This window comes from Sorex araneus, chromosome 10, assembly GCF_027595985.1.
Source record: "Sorex araneus isolate mSorAra2 chromosome 10, mSorAra2.pri, whole genome shotgun sequence".
Taxonomy (NCBI): domain Eukaryota; kingdom Metazoa; phylum Chordata; class Mammalia; order Eulipotyphla; family Soricidae; genus Sorex; species Sorex araneus.
The window spans coordinates 46,089,890-46,110,877 of NC_073311.1; the positions used below are offsets into that span (position 1 = coordinate 46,089,890).

General features: G+C 42.8%; 1 protein-coding gene across 4 annotated transcripts in view; it reads right to left on the reverse strand.

The window, feature by feature from the left end:
• Positions 1–20,988, reverse strand: part of SLC41A2 (solute carrier family 41 member 2) — a 140,688-nt gene that overhangs the window by 52,810 nt on the left and 66,890 nt on the right. For all 4 annotated transcript variants that reach the window (XM_055118466.1, XM_055118465.1, XM_055118464.1 and 1 more), the window contains exons 4-6: positions 19,200–19,271; positions 14,489–14,633; positions 8,048–8,194 (exon numbers count right to left, since the gene is read on the reverse strand). In XM_055118466.1, coding sequence (XP_054974441.1) covers positions 8,048–8,194; positions 14,489–14,633; positions 19,200–19,271 — 364 coding nt within the window. The remainder of the gene's footprint in view (positions 1–8,047; positions 8,195–14,488; positions 14,634–19,199; positions 19,272–20,988) is intronic.

Below are 20,988 nucleotides of genomic sequence, written 5' to 3' on the forward strand. Positions count from 1 at the left end.
TTGTTAAAAATTGTTCATTCTTTCTTCTGCTTTCTTTCTTTATTTAATTGAATCACTGTGAGATACACAGTTACAAAATTGTTCATGATTGAATTTCAGTCATGCAATGCTCAACACCAGTGCACACTTTCCACCACCAAGCCCCCAGTCTTCCTCCTGCCATCCCCACCCCCCCCATGTGTATTCTTTCTTAGGACTGGAAAGATAGCACAGGGGTTAAGGAGCTTGGCTTGCACAGGGTGAATCCAGGCTGACAGAACTGCATAGTGACCCCAAACACCATCAGGAGTGATCCCTGAGCACAGAGCCAGTCCAATCCCTGAGCACTGCAGCTTTTGACTCCAAAACCAAAGCTAAACAATGAAAAAAAGTGTGTATTCTGGCGGCTGGAGCAATAGCACAGCGGGTAGGGTGTTTGTCCTGCATGCGGCCGACCCGGGTTTGATTCCCAGCATCCCATATGGTCCTCTGAGCACGGCCAGGGGTAATTTCTGAGTGAAGAGCCAGGAGTGACCCAAAAAGCAAAAATAAATAAATAAATAAAAATTAATCCAGGTATTCCCTGAGGACATTAAAAAAAAGTGTGTATTCTGTCTAGAAAGGTTACAATGTTGCAAGACATCCTTTTAAGATGCCCTATTTTTATATTGTTTTGTTTCTTAGGGCTAAAAATGGTCCTGCACGCAGGGATCACTCCTGGTAGTGCTTGGGGGACCATCTGAGGTGCCAAGGATCAAATCTGTGTCAGCAAGGCAAGTCCCTATCCACTGCACTATCTCTCTGGTCCTCCAAGACGTTTCTTGTAACATAATTTTAACTGATCAATGTTTTATTATTATCAGAGATTTTAGCCATAATATTTCTGGATTCTTCTAAATGATTAAAATTTACTAAGTTTCACCGGGGCTTTATAACATAATTAATCTCAAAGACCTTGTAGCTTATAGCCTTAGATTTAAGTTAAATGGTACTACATTGAGTGACATCCAAAATATTCTTCAACGCTGATCCAGACTCATTTTTGCAAATTAAATTTTGTATTTTTTCTTCATCTGAAAGATCTTTCACCTATGAATAAAGACATTGGATAAACACTGAATTCCCCCCCCCAGCAACAGAGATATTTGGATATTAATATAAAATAAACCTTTATTTTTATGGCTTTTTCTAGATTTTCCACTGCAGCTTCAGAATAATTACTCTAACAAAAGTCATTTAAATATTTTCTTCCACATAAAAGAATATGACTACTGATACACACAATGTCAATTTCTCTGTGATATATTTTGGGTCACCCCTGGTGATACCCAGGGGACGAGCTTGCAGTGCATGAGACTGAACCCCAGGGGTACTTCAGAGCACGTGCTCCAGCCCCTGGAAGAACTCTGTGACTCTTTATATTTTTACATTTTAAAAAAGCCTTTATTGAATGAATCCCCAAACTTCCCTTTTAAACTGCTAAGGATAAATATCCCAGCTGAGAAACACTCTCATCTCCAAAAAATACTAAGGTCACAAATAGGGTGCGATGATCAAAATGAAAATCAGAAGAATTCAAACCCACTACATGCAAACGACAAGGACTCTTCTGCTAAGTGAAATCCTCTTAGAATTTCGCTTTCAACTTTCATTCTCTGGAAGTTGAAAAAAATACCCAGCACCCCCGTGCCTGAACTTTCAGAGGATGAAAACTTTCTCAGAAATGAAACTGAAAATAATGAGTTAGGAAGTTCCTCAAAATGTTAAACATAGTTACCATATCAATCAACAATTCCAATTCCTAAGTAATTAGAGAGAGAACTGAAAGTTCTATTCACAGAAAAATTTAAACAAAAACGCTAAGATATGAAAACCACAATGCCCAAAAGGGGAGAGAGAGAGAGAGAGAGAGAGAGAGAGAGAGAGAGAGAGAGAGAGAGAGAGAGAGAGAGAGGAGAAAAGTGCCTGCCATAGAGGCAGGCAGGGGGTGGGGGTTGGGAGGGACCCTGGGAACACTAGTGCTGAAAATGTACACTGGTGGAGGGATGGGTGTTGGAACACTGTTTGACTGAAGCCCAATCACAGACAGCTTTGTAAGAGACTATCTCACAGTAATTCAATAAAAAAAGTTTTCAAAAACACTAATATAGAAGCATTATTCATAGTAGCAAAAAAGTGGAAGCAACCCAAGTGCCCATTAAATGGTGCGTGGATAAGCAAAATGGAGTATATTGAAGCCATGGAATCTTTTCCACCGGCATTATTAATCCATATAGTGGGCTATTATTCATCCAGAATCACCTTGACAGTATACTATTTGAAAGATGTCAGACATAAGAGATCCCATATTGTATGATTACATTTTCAAAAAAACTATTAGACGAGGAAAATTCAAAGAAACAGAAAAATCAGTACTTGTCAGGAGCTGAGGGAATGAGTGGAACATAATGGCTACAGTTTGTTTTGGGGGAGTTACAAATGTTTTGGAATTAAATATTAGGCTGCACGATCTTATGAATATACTATAACTCATTTAATTAATTACTTTGTCCTTTTTAAAAACATTCTGCACTGAGGGATCACTCCTGTTGGACTCAGAGGACCAAATGGGGTGTGGGGGTAAAACCTGGGGCGGCCATATGCAAGGCAAGCACCCTGCCTGCTCTACTATCTCTCCAACCCCCGAATCAAACACTCTAAAAGGTTTGTACGGTATGGGGATGACATGTCTATTTAAGAATTCCGCGCATTGGGGCTGGAGCGATAGCACAGCCGGTAGGGCATTTGCCTTGCACGAGGTCGATTCCCAGCATCCCATATGGTCCCCTGAGCACCGCCAGGAATAAGTCCTGAGTGCAGAGCCAAGAGTAACCCCTGTGCATCACCAGGTGCGACCCAAAAAGAAATAAATAAATTAAAAAGAAATAAAGAATTCCACGCATCAAAGATCCAGAGAGACTGCTCAAAAGGCTGCAGCAAGGACCCTGCAGACGGAAGCCCCAGGTTCCCACCGCAAGGTCCCACAGGGTGGTCAGCAAGCCAGATGGAGCCCTCAGGCATAGCCAGTGTGGCCCCAGAACTGTTTTTCACAAATTCCAATTATGGAAAACAAGGATGGGGAACTATATTCTTCAGAAATGTCGATAAGAGGGCAGAGAGATAGTGCAGCCTTGTACCCAGCAAGCCCTGGTTTGATCTTTGGCACTGCATTTGGTTCCCGGAGCATCACTGAGAGTATTCCCTGAACACAGAGCCAGGAATAAGTCCGGACTACCACAGGAGTGGCCTGAAAACAAAACATAAAAGAGTGTATAAATGAATAGGGGTAAGAATGTGGTTTAGAAGTAGAGTGCATGCCTCGCGTGTTGAGGACTAGTTTTGATCTCTGGGGCAGGGGGTGGGAATGTGTGTGTGTGTGTGTGTGTGTGTGTGCGTGCGTGCACACACATATATAGTATACATATATAGTATACTTTATACACATAAAGATAGGGAACATACATCTATACAGAGAGAATGATGAAGCAAATGGGGGTGATCATTAACTTCTGCCTTGATATCAACAGCTAAAATAATACCTTTCTTCCACATAAACTAGATTTAAATGATCCAAGCCAAAATTACTGTCACTGTCACTGTCATCCCGTTGCTCAACGATTTGCTCGAGCAGGCACCAGTAACGTCTCCATTGTGAGACTTCTTGTTACTGTTTTTTTAGCATATCGAATATGCCACAGGTAGCTTGCCAGGCTCTGCCGTGCAGGCGGGATACTCTTGGTAGCTTGCCGGGGTCTCCGAGAGGGGTGGAGGAATCGAACCCGGGTCGGCTGTGTGCAAGGCGAACGCCCTACCCGCTGTGCTATCGCTCTAGCCCAAAACAATATTTTATATTAATTTCTGGATATATCATAATGATCGTACGATGCTAGGTCTAAATGTAGGTGTCTCCAAGACACCTATATCCTAGTCCCTAAAATCTGTGAATATTACCTTGCATGCTCAAAGGGGCTTTGCAGGCCTGTTGAAGTCAACAATCTCTAAACAGGGTGTTATTCCAGATGGGTGGGAAAGGGACAGAGGTGGGGAGGGTGCGATCAAGGGAAAAGAAAGAGAAGGAAGGACACAGGCTGAATAAAGGTAGAACCACCCCAGGCCATGTGTCAGTGCCAACAAGATGTGAAGGAAGCTGCTCAAGGTCATGTCCAGAGATCCAAAGCTACGAGAGGAGGCAGAGGCTGTGTGCACAGCCATTGCTACAAGGCCTCTCTTAGTTTATCACCAGGGCCTACAACTGCCATGAAATCCTCCTGTGTCTACAGAAGTGCTTCCAACACAGTTCAGAAATCAGAACTTTTATTTTATGAGAATTGGACATCTCAGCAGGGCACATGGAATCTTGGGATTTAAACGTGCCCGTGTGTTCGTTCTTACCACAAGTTTCGCAGCCATGAGGCTGGCGCCATGAGGTTTACAATTGCTTATCGTCTGAGGCCCTCTAGTGCCCACAACTAAGATATTTTAGAAATCTGAAGACTGACTGACTTCAGAAACACGGTGAACTGTTAAACGCAGTATCGCTTTGACAGTCTGTGAGACATATGTATCATTTTTGGGAAAACAAGTTATATGGACAAAATGTAAAGACATTATTTTGATGTGTCTTGAATTACTTTGAACTGACTTTCAAAAGACAAGGTCAAGAAAAGTCTAAGTAATATTAAATTTTTTTTTTCCAAAACGGTGTTGGTATCATTCCAGATCACTTAATTTCCTGATCCGTTTAAAGTGCTTGTGTAACATCTATGATGTTCACAATACTGGCACGGACATAGTCTCTGCTGCCTTCATCACAGTGATGGCCACTTCCTCCCTGCCTCCCTTTCTTCCATCCTTCCTCCCTTTCTTCAATTCATCTTTCCTCTCTTACTCTTTCTTTCCTTCCCTCCCTTCCTCCCTCCCTTCCTCCCTCCCTCCCTCCCTCCCTCCCTCCCTCCCTCTCTCTCTCTCTTTCTTTCTTTCTTTCTTTCTTTCTTTCTTTCTTTCTTTCTTTCTTTCTTTCTTTCTTTCTTTCTTTCTTTCTTTCTTTCTTTCTTTCTTTCTCTTTCCTTCCTTACCTTCCTTTCCTTCCCTTCCCCTCCCTCCCTCCCTCCCTTTCCCTCCCTCCCTCCCTCCCTCCCTTCCCTCCTTCCTTCCTTCCTTCCTTCCTTCCTTCCTTCCTTCCTTCCTTCCTTCCTTCCTTCCTTCCTTCCTTCCTTCCTTTCTCTTTCTTCTCTTTCTCTTTCTTCCTTCCTTTCTCTCTCTCTCCCTCTCTCCTGACATTTTTCTAAATAAAACTACTTTAATTCACTAATAAAAAACATTGACAGATTTGGAGAACACATTATGGTTACAGTTTTTGGTTACAAATTACGATCAATTTACCACTTGTGTGATTTTTAAAATATAAATCTCAGGGACCGGAGAGATAGCATAATGAGTAAAGCGCTGTCCTGTATGTGGCCGTTTGCCCTTTTGCCACCGGGGCTTCCACACCTGTATATTTCTCCGTCTTATACCAAGCAGCTGAGAAATGTCTTACAAAAGAGTAAATGGCAACTTCAGTGCCCAAGCCTGCAAATAAAATACCATTTTTTTTTCTATTTAGGTAGAGGAACATACCCCAGAACCACTGCTAATTCTCCTTCCCCATCACGCCCGAGAGGGAGAGACTTCGCTAGCTGGTAAGGCTGGGGAGGGGCTCCAAGGTATCCCTAAGTGATGGTCTAAATTGTGTAAGAATTTAGAGGGGAAACGTAATACCAGTTGTCACCATAAATACGGAAGCAGATTATCCACCCCCCCCCCGCTTCTTTTCTTTCTTTCTTTTTATTTATTTATTTATTTTTTTGCTTCTTGGGTCACACCCGGTGATGCTCAGGGGTTATTCCTGGCTTTGCACTCAGGAATTACTTCTGACGGGGGAATTATATGGGATGCCGGGGATTGAACCTGGGTTGGCCGTATGCAATGCAAACGCCCTACCTGCTGTACTATTGCTTTGCCCCCTGGATTATCCCTTTTATGACATAACTCTCCTTGAACTAGGGGAGGAAGGAGTCTAGAATTCTTCTAAAATATGAGAATAGCATCGTTCCCTGTATATTCCACAACAAACTCCAAGATCTATGCAAACAAGAATTCATATTTAAGTTGTTGGTCATGTCTTCTCTTTACTTTAAATCGATGCAGCTTTTCTTTTCAATGAGATACACTCCTAAGATGCTCTTTTAAAAACCCTATGTCTTTTATTTTTATTTATTTTCATTTTTAGGCCATGCCCAGCTTTGCTCAGGGATTACTCCTGGTTCGGTGTTCAAGGATTACTCCTACCAGTGCTCAGAGGACTATACATGGTTCCAGAGATCGAACCCGGTTCAGCTTCATGTGAGGCAAGCGCCTTGCTTTTGTATTATCTCTCCAGCTCCAAGTCCTTTTAAATATTGTTTTATGCCACTCATCATATAAATTTAAGGTAATTGTAGGTAATTTAAGGCCATTTATTTATAAATTGTAGGTCATTTATTTATAGATTTAGGTCATTTAAGGTAATTTATTTACTTAGCATTTCCCCAAGTGGTGGAAAGTGGCAGGTTTTGTCAAGTAAAAATCCTTTCCGCCATTCAAAAATATTCATGTGGGATTGGAGACGAAATAAAGCAGGCAGGGTACTTGCCTTGCCTGCATCTAACCTGGGTCCAGTCCCCAGAGTCCCCGAGGGTCTCTGAGCAGGACTGATCTCTGACTGCAGAGCCAGTAAGCCCTGAACAACCAAAACCCAAAACAATACATTTATGAGACTCTTGCTTATTTGAACCAAATGTACCTTAAATTTAAAGTAATACATGAATCTGTATAGAATTCAAAAAAATCTATGAGAAAGACTAAAATTTGACTTCTGGCTTAGCTTACATAATTTTATATGTATATATATTTTAATTCTCATATATTTTTCTTATATTACTTTCATTTGTTATCTAAAATAAATAAAGGGTCTATAGAGATAGTACAGGGGTTACGGTGCTTGCCTTACACAAGGCTGACCCTAAGTTTGATACCTGGTACCATGTAGGATTCCCCCCAAAACTACTAGGAGTGACCATGAGCACAGAACCAGGAGCAAGCCATGAGTACCCGCTGTGGACAAATTCCTCCCAATCAATGAAAAAAAAAAAACAACTTTGAACACTAAAACAAAGTCTATAAATCATATTAACTTACAGTGACAGTAGTTCAAGAGCCCAAATTTGAATTAAAAATTAGATTCTATTAACACCACCATTACAAGAATCACATATAGTCACATATAAGATGAACACCAACTTCACACAGCATTCAAGCTAACTTTTCACGGTGATTTATTTTTCCTTCTGTGAATTGCCATGTTGATTTTTGACAGGGGAAGTACCACTAAATTTCAAGCACTATCCAAGTGTGATGTTTTGGGACAGCAGGACAGTGGGAATATCAGAATTCTGACTCCTTGCTAGCTACACACGCAGGGGAAAGAGCAGAATTTACAGACTTCCAAGGCCTCTCTGTTCAACCTTCCGACAGCAATGAATAACACAGACAGTCCCTGACCCTCAGTTTTCTCATTGGAAACAAGATAGGCTAACTCTCCTCTTTCATGCTATTTATTTTAAGAAAGAGGATCACTGTCACTGTCCTCCCATTGCTCATCGATTTGCTCAAGTGGGCACCAGTAACATCTCCATTGTGAGACTTGTTGTTACTGTTTTTAGCATATCGAATACACCACGGGTAGCTTGCCAGGCCCTGCCGTGCGGGCAGGATACCCTCACTAGCTTGCCGGGCTCTCCGAGAGGGGTGGAGGAATCGAACCTGGGTCAGCTGCGTGCTAGGCGGCGAATGCCCTACCCGCTGCGCCATCACATACCAGGTATACGGCAAACGGTTATTGCTCTAATTACAGTTTTGATGTACATGAAGGCCACCACTAACTCATAGCAATAAAATTTATTCCAAGAGAGTCTCTAAACACATTATGTTTCATTTTTCAGTGACTTACCAAGGCAGGAGTACAAGCCCTGACTGATCCAGGCCAATATAGCAAGAGTTATCAGGTCGCCAAAGCTGGCAGCAATGGGTGTAGCCACATTGTCAGGATTTATGCCAGTCTTCTTCGAGCCGACGATAACCCCAACCATTATGATTCCTGGAAGAGAGCAAGCTCATTACTTTTATGCTAAGATCTTAAAGGAGAGCAATGAATGCCCTGACGCCCGGAAATCCTAGACCAACAGTCTATCAGTTTTAGGTATTTGCTTAGATAAGCTGATTAAAGCAAACAAAACATTTATTCTAATGCTCTGGGAAAAAAAAATGCCTTTCAACAAATTCCAAGTGGGTATCATAGAAGATTTGAGAAATTAAGCATTGCATTTAGAGACCTGAGAACCTACTGCAAGATCAAATGGAAGCTTAACTTTCAATTTAACAACATGCTTTTACGTGTATTGTATTTATTTGTATGTATCAAATGTGAAGATTTTATTTGAACCCTGAAATAAAGAATGAAAAGAGCAAAGCACGTGAGTCACATTTATATAAATAGCAACTGGGAAAGAGATCAACAAGACTGTTTACATGGCGGCAGTTAGAAATGCTTCTTTTTTTTTTTTTATTTAAGCATATTGAAGTATTAAGAGGAGAGAAGGAATTCAGCTTTGAGCACTGGAGGCCAAAAATACGAGCAGCAATCTTTGGAAAGATTATTCTTTTAAATCCAAAAGTGTCTCTGAGTCTAAACAGCAACAAAAGCAAAAGGGACTGCACACCTGCACCTTTAAATTTATTCCCTAAACCACAGCGAGGAGAGAAAATAAAATCTATACCCAAGCCCAGGGAATAATTTTTTTCTCACGCCAATAGATGCATCAAGGGGGTGAAATGAAGAGGCCAGACAGCTCAACAGGCTGGAGCACATGCGTTAGCAGGCAGGAAACCTGGGTTCCATCTGAGCACTGAGTCAGGAGCATCTCGAGCACTGCTGGGCACGACTGAAACCCCACCCCCCACCCTCCAAAAATAGAAAGAGTGTAGTGAAGAGATGATGCAGTATTATGCGCTAACCCCCCCAAAAAAAACTCAGTGTTGGAACCTAAATACAATTATAGAAAATAAAATTTCACATTTCAGTTACATATATATGTATGTATATATTATTTATATAAATTTACATAAATATAATTATACAAATATAAATTATATGTATTTATATACACATATATAACATTTTTTTGAACACTGCCTTAAATGCTGTATAAATCTCAGAGTATAGGTTCACAACCCTTCAAATTAATGTTACCCACCAAAAAGGTCAATAATTCTCCACACATCCCCCTGGACCTCTTCTACACTCTGTCCCCAAGCCCAGTTCTCCTTTCTAGGAGTTTCAGCTCCACAGTCAGGATTCAAGGGTTTGTGTTGATTCATTTTCGTCTGTTCCTCTGGCTCTGCATGCTTTAACTTCCACATGAGTGAAATCATCAGGTACCTGTCACTCTCCTTGTGACTTACTTCATTTTATGGACTCCCCTCCAGTTCCTAAGTGGCAAGATTTCACCTTCTTTTCTGCTGAGTAGTATTCCACTGCGCATATACACCATAGCTTCTTTATCTAATCCTCTGACCTTGGGCTCTTAGGATCTGCTCAAATCTTAGCTACTATAGAAATAGCGGTGCAAGGACCATAGGAGTGTAGCTATCTTTTTGAACTAGTGTTTCTATATTCTTTAAATCGATCTAGATGTGGGGGCGCTATATCATACAGATGTGTTTTTAGTTTTTTGAGGAACTTCCATACTGTTTTCCATAGAACCTGCAACAATTTAGATCCCCACTAATAGTACATGAAGGCTCCTTCTTGCCCCCACTTCCTTGCTAACACCTGCAGTGTCTTCCATCCTGCTTTTCTTGCAAACTTTTAATTTTTGGTGGGGAGGGAGTCATGCCTGGCAGTACTCAAGAACTATTAGCAGGGCATGGTGACCGCGTAAGTCCGGGATCAAACCCGAGTCAGCCCTGTGCAAGGCAATGTATTGTAACCTGTGTTAGCCCCCTGGATGACTGCTCTCGCCCTCTTGCCTTTTTTAGCGTAGATCACCGTCATGGTTGTAAGATGATATTTCAATGGTGGCATTGACTTGAATTTCTGTGATAATACATACATGATGGACTGGAGCGATAGCACAGTGGGCAGGGCGTTTGCCTTGCATGCGGCTGACCCAGGTTCGATTCCTCCAACCCTCTCGAAGAGCCTGGCAAGCTACCCATGGTGTATTCGATATGCCAAAAACAGTAACAAGTCTCACAATGGAGATGTTACTGGTGCCCGCTCGAGCAAATTCGATGAACAACTGGACGACAGTGCTACGGTGCACTGCTACATACATGATGGTGAAGGTCCTATTGAATCACTGTGGGATACAAAGTTTTCATGTTTGAGTTTCAGTCATACAATGATCAAAACCCATCCCTCCACCAGTGCACATTTTCTACCACCAATGTCCCCAGTAACACCCCCACACACTCCGCCCCTGCAATACCATCCCTCCCCCGCTGCCTCTATGGCAGACAATGTCCCTCTTACTCTCTCTCTACTTTGGGGCATTGTGGATTGCAGTACAGATACTGAGAGGCCATCGTGTTTTGTCCCTCATATACTTTCAGCACACATCTCCCATTGTTGAGAGTCTTTTCATATGCCTTTTGGCTTTCTGAATGTCTTCTTTGAAGAAGTGTCCATTCCAATCATCTGCACAATTTTTTGACTGGGTTCCTTCTTTGTTTTGTTTTTTGTTGTTGTTGTTGTTGTTGTTGTTATTGAGCTGTAGGTTGGAGGTGGTTGGGCAACACCCAGTGGGTGTTACAGAGACAACATGGTGCTGGGGATCCAGTGGGTAGTCTACAAGTAAAGCAAAACCTTGGCTCCTGCTACACTATCTCTCCAGCAGCTGAGTTATATAAATTCTCTTTTTTTTTTTTTTACTTCTTTTATTTATTTATTTATTTATTGCTTTTTGGGTCACACCTGGCAATGCACAGGGGTTACTCCTGGCTCTGCACTCAGGAATCACTCCTGGTGCTGCTCAGGGGACCATATGGGATGCTGGGAATCGAACCCAGGTCGGCCGTGTGCAAGGCAAACGCCCTACCCGCTGTGCTATCGCTCCAGCCCCAGAGTTATATAAATTCTTAATGTATTTTATCTCTTAAGCCTGTGTTGGCTGCATGGTATGCATATTATTTTCTCCTGTTTAGTAGACTGCCTTCTGTCTTATTTTATTATTTGGGGGAGAGAGGGTTGGGCCAACCTGGAGATCATATATGTGGCAAACCCAGTTTGGCAACAGATAAGACAAGTGCCTTACCCACTGTACTTATCTTTCAGCCTCTGAATAAATTTTTGTGTAAGATAGTGGTCTCATTTCATGCTTTCACATGTTTTCCCAGCACTATTTGTTGAAAATATTTCCCTTTTTCTGTTATACGACCTTGGCTGCTTTGCTATAAATTAACTAACTACATATGCCAGTATTTTTAAGCTCAAATTCTTCTAAGTGATTTTATTCTAACATATTCATCTCCTAATAATAAAAGGTGTTCCTTGAAATAGGGTTTAAAGTCTTAAGGACACATAAATTACTTGCAAAGTAACTTTGTTCCATGTTTCTTCCTTCGCCTATAGTGCCAGCATTATTAACATTTCATTTTAGCACTTTTGTTGATTCAAACATCGCCTCTCATAGTCTGGGGAATTTTTCATTCTATAGACTTTTGTTTCCCATTCCACTGTAAAAATGCAGGGAGGAGGAGAGAAGAGCAGAAAAGTTTTAATGATGTACTACTCTGCACTGATCAATCAAGATACGATTGCAAGAGGATTTTCCTTTTTCATCGACACGCTTAAAGATCGAGTCAGTCCTCTGACAGTATGCCATCTTTATCTTTGCAGCGGAAAACAATATTTTGACATCCTAGATCCATGGAAAGATCTGGGAGTCAGGAAACAGGTTTTCATTCTGAGTTTTCTGTTGAACAAGCTCCTGGACCTGTTTCATATTATTATTGGTTTTCTTACTTCAAGAGATGGGTAATAGCATCTGCTCTGCATATCTAAGAGTCAAGTAACCATGAAATTTGAAACATAAAAACATACATGATGCAAAGGGAAAGGCCTTAACCAAATGTATCTTAAATGTAACCAAATGTAACTAAGTTTTGGGGGCCCGGGATGTAGCTGAGCATTGGCGCATTTGCCTCCCGTGTCTGGGACCCTGGGCTGGGGCCCAGCCCTGCCGAAAAACAACTAAATTTTAGAGGTCTTGAAAATCCTAGGCAAGAAGTATCCTTTTAGGGTAACTTAGAAGTTATTTATAGATGAAATAAACCCTGAAAGAAAGCAGAGACAAGTGAACCTAAAGAAATGCTTCCACGTTTATCTGAATAAGTTGTTCCTAATCAGTTAATTCTCTAATACCTTAAATTCACTCTAACTTCGTCGGTGTTAACTTTAGTCAATTCTAGTAATTCTCTACATAGACAAGAAATTTTACCTGGTATAATTTTAAGAGAGTCTCTTGCCCACATGCATGGCTGTCTTCCCTAGGGCCCCTCGAAGGGGATGGGCTTCAACTTCCCTCCCCACCCCGAGCAGAGCTCCCGGCGGCTGAAGACCACTGGAACCAAGCTACAGCCATGCTCGAGGCCCCCTCCACACGATCGGACAGGCCTCATGCATGAAGGTACCGGCAGAGGAACCCAGGTGTGTGTAATCCCATCAATGGCCAACATCCAGAGAGAGACTTAAAAGCAAGCTCTCAGAAGTGCGAGGCTGCGCAATATCTTATAGCCTACTTCTCCCTCTGGGAGAAACTGGCAATCTTCTGAGAGTTTCCTGCCCACATGGGACAGCCTGGCAAGCTTCCCATGGTGTATTCATATGCTAAATCCAGTAACAAGCTGGATCTCATTCCCCTGACCCTGAAAGAGCCCCCAGTGCAACATCGTTGGGAGGGCCGAGTAGAGAGAGACTTCTAAGATCTCAGGGAAAGGACAAACGGTTACTGAGCCCGCCCGAGAAATCCGTGATTAACGGGATTTTCATGATTGTGTGATCACATTCATGATCGTGATAATTTTAAATTCTGAGGAGAAAGGCTTGAAAATATCTGAGAAGTTTTCACTTTAATGAGTTTCTCTAAATCACTAGTACCTTGTTAAAGGGGTCCTCTGTGGGCTGAAGCAATAGTACAGTAGGCAAGGTACTTGCCTTGCAGGTGGCCAACCTGGGTTTGATCCCTGCAACCCAGGTGGTCCCCCACACTCACCAGAAGTGACCCCTGAGTGCAGAGCCAGGAGTAAGCCCTGAGCACCACTGGGTACACCCCTCCCTCCAAAAAAAATGTCAGTTGTGTTACAAGCTTACTTGACATTAGACTCCCCCATTTTAAATTTTGTCCTAATATTAGGAAGAAGATAGAAATGATGGAATAAAGAGAACTGAGCCTTTATGATTATAATCCTATAATCAGCCAGTTCTGTAGTATCCAATTCATATTAAAAGATATAAAGAAAAGAAAAAATAATTCCCAACTGAAAAATTCTAAGTGCAGCTCGTTTTAAAAAATATTCCGGCTCTTTTAAACTCCATAAACAATGTGCTGTGTTAAACACATAATTGTATCTGTATTGTACGGAAACAGTGAACAAGAGAGAATCTTGGGAAAGCTGAAACTTAAAAATTGTAACAGAAGGGCTACTTGTGAAACTCAGAATTCCCGGAATACTAAGATCACAAGCCAGTAAATCTCCCGCAGGGTTTCCAGAAAGGAGTTTCTCAACGGCCTTACAAAAACAATGGCGGCTTGAAGCTCTTGTCTTAATCTTGTGTGGGAACTGGACTGGGGAACGAAGGCTCAGAAGGTCTGTTCGACACTAAGGCTTACCTGGAATAAATGCCAAAATATCTGAGCTAAGATCCGAGAGGGGGCACTCACAGCAGTGCTTGAGAGCTACTCCCAGCTCTGTGCTCAGGGACCATTCCCCATGGTGCTTAGGGACCCCAACAGTGCAGGGATTGAACCCAGGCCTCCTTCAGGGGCTGACTGCATTTGGCCCACTGAACTAGCTCTCTGCCCCCCCACCCCCTGATCAGTTGGTCTCTTCCCCACTGACCGTTCCGTGGTAGAGGTTTGGGGGACTGAACCCAGGCCTCATGCATGTATGCATGTGTTTTGCTGCTGGTCCTCAGCCTCAAAAAGATATATATATATATATATATATATATATATATATATATATATATATATATGTATATGTATGTAATATATGTACATTACAAAACTCATAGGTAACTATTATGTTTCTTTTAAATGGTGAACAAGTATCATTGAAATGGGGAAGCATGGGAAATAAAGAACTCGAAGGCGTCTGTGACGGCACTTACCCTGCAGAAGGGAGGCGATGAAGGCCGTGGCCACGCTGCTCGAGCACAAAAGCACTGAGTGATCAAGGTAGTATTTTCCCTCGGGAATCCAGCCCAAGATAATCGCTGCCACGGCTGCCAGGAAACCGACGACTGTGGCTTGAACCTAAAAATAATTTTTTAGATAAAGCCCGCTGAATTATTCATTTTGAAAACGCATTTGATTATGTAAATGTACAGAGACAGTCAGCAGACAGTATGGCACCAGGCAACTGAACGGCATTGCCTTGAGGGCAGCTCTGTTCGCTGGGTTTACTACGCTGTAAGGCAGGGGGTCCCCAAGTTGCCCTAACCTGGTGACAGCAGGTCTGGCCTGGGGCCCAGGAAAGTGGTTTTCAACAAGCACCCCAAGAGACGGTGTCATCCACAGTCCAGTTGAGAAAAGCATCAATTTTAAGATAGAAAAGTACCCGTGCCACCGAACGGAAGTCTGGCACTGCACAAGACATTGGCAAGAGTTGGGAATTTTAAACACAAGATATGAGTCTAACTCCTGGGCATGCCCCATAATCTTGTGGCAAGATATTCAAATGCATTCATTCAGCAAGTAGGTCTTTACGATCCACTGTTTACAAGACGCTGTTTGGTGTTGGGCTGCACCCATGGTCCGAACAGATTCTTTCTCTGCTCTCCAGGAGCAAATGGGGAGAGAAGACCTAGCGACTGTCTTGGCACCAAGCAACATTCAAGGCCAAGAAATGGCACTGTAGCACTGTTGTCCCGTTGCTCATGGATTTGCTCGAGCAGGCACCAGTAACGTCTCCATCGTGAGACTTGTTGTTACTGTTTTTGGCATATCGAATATGCCATGGGGAGCTTGCCAGGCTCGGCTACGCAGGCGGGATACTCTTGGTAGTTTGCCAGGCTCTCAGAGAGGGATGGAGGAATCGAACCTGGGTTGGCTGCGTGCAAGGCAAATGCCCTACCCGCTGTGCCCAAGGCCAAGAAATTGCAGTTAAAAACAGTGACACTGTAAGCTCGGAGACTTACGTTCATACAGTGTTTGAACTATGAAAAATCCTCAGTGAATAATCCAGTTCAGCAAAGATGATCCTTAAGCCTGTGTTATGGACTCCCTTGGCGATCTGGCAAGTACTTTACAGAGATTCTTTACAGGACACAAATGCACTTGATAGCTTTAGTAGAATTTTTGTGTACTCATAGACTCTCTGAAAGTAATCCATGTACTGGCCTCTGAGGATCTGGGCGAAACACAGCCCAGTAGGTTATGAAGTTCCAGAAGAGTTTGGGCTTTTGATGCCAGAGTGCCTAAATCTTAGGATCTTTTATTATGGCTCCTGATGTCACCCACTGACTCAAAGTTGAGAATCAAGCTGTAAACACTTTATGGCTGTACAAGTTGTCCAAGTAGTTCAGCTAGTTAGTAAATCATAGTATGATATGTAAAAGCAGTAAAACTCACTACTAATGGAAAGGTACTTTACATCACCTAAATTATACTTAGATATAAATTCCACCACTGTGATTCCAAGTTTTGAGCCTGCTAGAGACATCAGAGCACATGGATACACATATGTTCATTTGTGTATGATCGTACATACAGAAGCATAGTGGAGATTAAAGTCCTATTCTTTAACTAGCATCAACAGCCCAGTAAATCCTCAGTTTCAATAACACCATTGTGAGATGTAACAATGACCACAAATTGACTGTTATTGATCTGTATTTTGGTCATTCCATTTGCCTTTGTGTTGTAACAAACACTATGAAGTAAATTTGTTGGTGCCTGCGGAGGGTGGCTGGGAAACTGGGGACACTGGTGAAGGGAAGGGCACACTGGTAGTGGGATTGGTGGGATTATATTTAACGCCTGAAACAGCTGTTTTATAAACAACTTGGTAAATCACAGTATTATAATAAATTTTTTAACAGAGAGAGAGCGAGAGAGAGAGAGCGAGAGTAAGTGAGAGAGAGAGAGAGAGAGACAGAGAAAGAGAGAGAGAGAGAGAAGCCTCCCATATAAGCAGGCTGAGGGTGGGGGAAGGGTGACGGGAGGGAACCTGGGGACACTGGTGCTGGGAAATGTACACTGGTGGAGGGATGGGTGTTGGAACACTGTATGACTGAAACCCAACTATGAACAACTTTGTGAGGGTCTATCTCACAGTGATACAATTAAAAAAATTTTTTTTTAAAAAAGAAAATTCTCTTCTGTAAACCTGCCAAAGAATGAACCCTTGACTTGTACACACAAGAAGGGCCAGGGGTGGTTTAAGCGCACCTGGGCAGTGAACGGAGGCGCCTGAATGGGATTCCGTGGGGGACACACACATCCCTTCTGGTATTGTGCAGGGGGACTGGGGACTTTGCTGAATTTGACAATGATGCACCACTATCAGCCTCACAACGGTGGGGGGTTCTGTGATAGGCCATCTGCTTGTGGTTCCACTGGTCACCCAGAAAACTACACAACCATCATCCCAAGGCTACCCACCCCAGTGTGCCCCCTCAGTCCGCCCCGTCTTTCCAGAGCCTGTCTCTGGCAGGGGGAGTCTTCGAGAGTCTACCCCCATCTGCTCCCCATCTTTCCTTCCCCAGCTTGAGCAGACGAGAGGGTGTGACCCCCAAGGAGGGAGCCACTCTTTTTTGGGGGGGGGTCACACCCAGCAATGCACAGGGGTCACTCCTGGCTCATGCACTCAGGAATCACCCCTGGCAGTGCTGAGGGGACCATATGGGATGCTGGGATTTGAACCCGGGTCGGCCTCATGCAAGGCAAACGCCCTACCCACTGTGCTATCACTCCAGCCCCCTAGGGAGCCACTCTTGTCTCTTCCGCTTCTGTCAACAGTGACTGGGTTCCAGCCACTTGCTACCTGTCCTAACGGTCCTACGCGGTACTCGGGCTTCCCTGCTTCTCAAAAATCCCTGGTGGAGTGAGACAGATTTCAAATTCAGGGACTTACATCCTTGATTCCGAGTCCCTTTGGCTCCTAACCTGACCAATGATGCCAAGGGAAGGTGGACACTTAGAAGTCACTGTCATCCTGTTGTTCATCGATTTGCTCGATCGGGTACCAGTAACGTCTCTATTGTGAGACTTGTTGCTACTGTTATTGGCATACTGAATACGCCACCGGGAGCTTGCCAGAGTCTGTGGGCGAGATACTCTCGGTAGCTTGATGGACTTTCCGAGAGGGGCGGAAGAATCAAACCTGGGTCGGCCGCATGCAAGGCAAATGCCCTACTGCTCCAGACACTTAGAAGTGGAAGGAAAAATTTAAAAGATGAGATGAAAATTCTTAGAATAAGAATGTTGTCCAACTTTATATATGGCAAGAGATTAGGGCACTTAAAGGTTTTTTCCCCCAATTTTTAATTTGTTTCCTGTCATCTATTTGTTGTTAGACTGTTCCCTCATAACCATCTATATGGCATCTACGATTCCAAGATGAAAAGGGTACTGGGCAGCTCTAATGTACGACAGGTTTCTCTTGCCAGCCAAAAGTAGAATATTCCTCTTTGATATAATTTAGTGGATTGTTTTGGGGGGCATCTGTAAATTCTGCACTATAAACCTATATGGAAAAAAATAGCATTCTTAGAATCTACCTACCAGGAACTAGGAACATTTTTATACTCAGATAGTATAACTTAAAAGAAGAGAACTGTGATGCCTAGAACCTGATGCCAGAGAGATAGTACAGTGGAGAAGGCACCCGAGTTTCATGTGGCTGACCCGGATTTGATCCCTGGCACCACATATGGTTCCCTGAGCACCACGGGGCATGGTCCAAAAAAAGGAAGTTAAGGAAATTTTAAAATATAGTCGCTGCACAAATACTTTTTAAAGTCTACATTCGTTTATTTCATTTTCAGAAGGAATGACATGAAATTACTTTTCTACGACCATATTCTCAAAACTATGCCTCAACTGAACTAACATTAAAATCATGAGTGTTCCCTAAGCTCTCAATTGATAGCTACCAGGCGATTTCTTATATCTTTGAGCTTAACGGAGGGCAGGGAGAGGAGGAGATTTTCATCTGAGATAGAACTTAAGATGGTCTACACATAGCCCACTGTTTAGTGTGAAACTGGCAACACCATCATTTGCAACAACGCCAGCAACATGAACAAATTAAGGGAAACAGTAAGAACAGAACTCTGACCACAGTGTATTAAAAAAAAAAAATTCAAAGTAGAAAAACAGCATCCTAGCCAGAGAGATAGTACAGCGGGTAGGTGTTTGCCTGGCATGTGATTGACCCGGGTTCAATCTCTGGCATCCCATATGGACCTGGAGCATGTCCAAGAGTGCAGAGCCAGGAGTAATCCCTGAGTATCACCAGGTGTGGCCCCAAAACAGACAAAAACAGCTCCCTAACCAAGGGAAGAGCTAAACATTTATTTGTAGATATTCAAATTGTGACTCCATTTCATATTCATGATAGAAAATATTCTGTGTATTCTTTGCTGAATACTGTCTTTTTTTTAGTATCTGGAAGAAATTTATCCATTTCTAAAGAAACAAAAGTTTTGACTCAAAGTATCCATTTCTCCTGTCACTTTTTCATGTTACTAAGTTATCATTTGGGGTCCTCTGGAACAAACAGTAGACTTCATAGGACTGAAATTTATCCCACCCCTACAGGTAACACCCAAGTCTCTGTAAACCCAAGGTGTTTACACCAGTATGGATGTCACTTACCTGTTTCAAAGCCAAATTGCCGATGATAAGGTTCCACTTTTCAATAGGTGAATCCATCTTCCCAATGTTTACCTGTTAAGGTGGATATTTTCATATGTAACTGAATAATCTATGTGCCCTCCTCTTTTTAGTTTATTTTATTTTAAATGTAGGAGTACTGCTATTTATTCAGCTATGTATTAATCTGACTGAAGCAGGCATGAACTCCACATTACCGTTTTAAAAAATTTTTTATTGAATATCCATGAGATAGACCGTTACAAAGCTGTTCATGATTGGGCTTCAGTCATACAATGATCCAAGACCCACCCCTCCATCAAAGTACATTTCCCACCACCAATCTCCCCCCCCCCCACTTTCCTCCCACCATCCCCCAATACTCCATTCCCCACCCCCAGCCTCCCTCTATTTTTGTGCATTATGGTTTGCAATACAGGTGCTAAGAGGTCATCGTGTTTGTTCAGGACGTTTAGTATTTTTATCGGGATGGTAAGGCTGGAGTAGCTTTTTAACTGGGTGACAGCTTTGGGGTGTGGACGTGATGGCCGAGGCTTCTGAAAGTACAGGGAGGTTGGGGAAGGCAGCCCATCCCAACCCCCGAGCAAGTCTGGAGATTTCAGTCACAAAACCCACACACCCAAATTTTCAGCAGACTATATCTTGGTGCCCCTACTCTTTTTAGACAGCATTATGATACCCAAAGTGAAAGGTAACTGTTTCTATTACTATTGCTTTACAGTAGAGTAATATTTACACTAGCAGTGCTGCTACCCAGGCCCAGCACGAGAGTGTCAGATCTCTCTACCTCGATGCCAAGGCTCTTCCCCCAACCCTTTAGCATCCTCACATCATAATTCTATCAACCATATGCAAAGGTAATTCGTTACTAAGTCTGATGAGCTCACACTCTACTGTAAATCAAATGATAAAAGCAGCTTTGTTCCTGAATTTTACATTTAGCTTGCCTAAGATGTTCAGTGGGGAGAAACTTCAACTTCAATTACCAGTTTACAAGAACCAGTAATCAATTAGAAGTAGTCACTTACCCATTTCACAATAAACACCACCAAGTGTTACTCTAACATGCCAAAATTGTTTCCACGCCAAATTTTGTATATTGAGTCTTGACATAAATAATAACATAATTTTGAGCTGCTATCAGTTAATTGCTCGATCGATAGCACAGTGGGTAGGGCGTTTGCCTTGCATGCAGCTGACCTGGGTTCGATTCCTCCGTCCCTCTGAGAGCCCGGCAAGCTACCAAGAGTATCCCGCCCACACAGCAGAGCCTGGCAAGCTCCCCGTGGCATATTCGATATGTCAAAAACAGTAACAAGTCTCACAATGGAGACATTACTGGTGCTTGTTCAAGTAAATTGATGAACAATGGGATGACAGTGTGACAGTGTGATCAGTTATTATACATCCTAAAAATTACAAGCTCCCATAAAGCTATCTTCCCCCCCCTCTTCGATTTGGTCCAGCTCTTACTGGCCTCCATGCTGCTGCTCACTGGTTGTCGCATTTCAGTGTGAATCACTTCGCCTATAAACAGCAGCCGGCTGAGTCATGACCCCAGAGATTCATTCGTCAGCCTGGGGAAGATGGAGAATTTGCTTTTTTCTGAAGCTGCTCATCAGAAAACCGCACTCCTTAGGACGGTTCTTCCCTTGAGTTCTTTGCATTGCCTGGGACATTCCTGTATCACACAGTCCCCAAAAATGTTAGCAACATCTACCAAATGTTAGAGCATGATGTAGTAACTGGTGGCATCAAGCTCTGATAACAT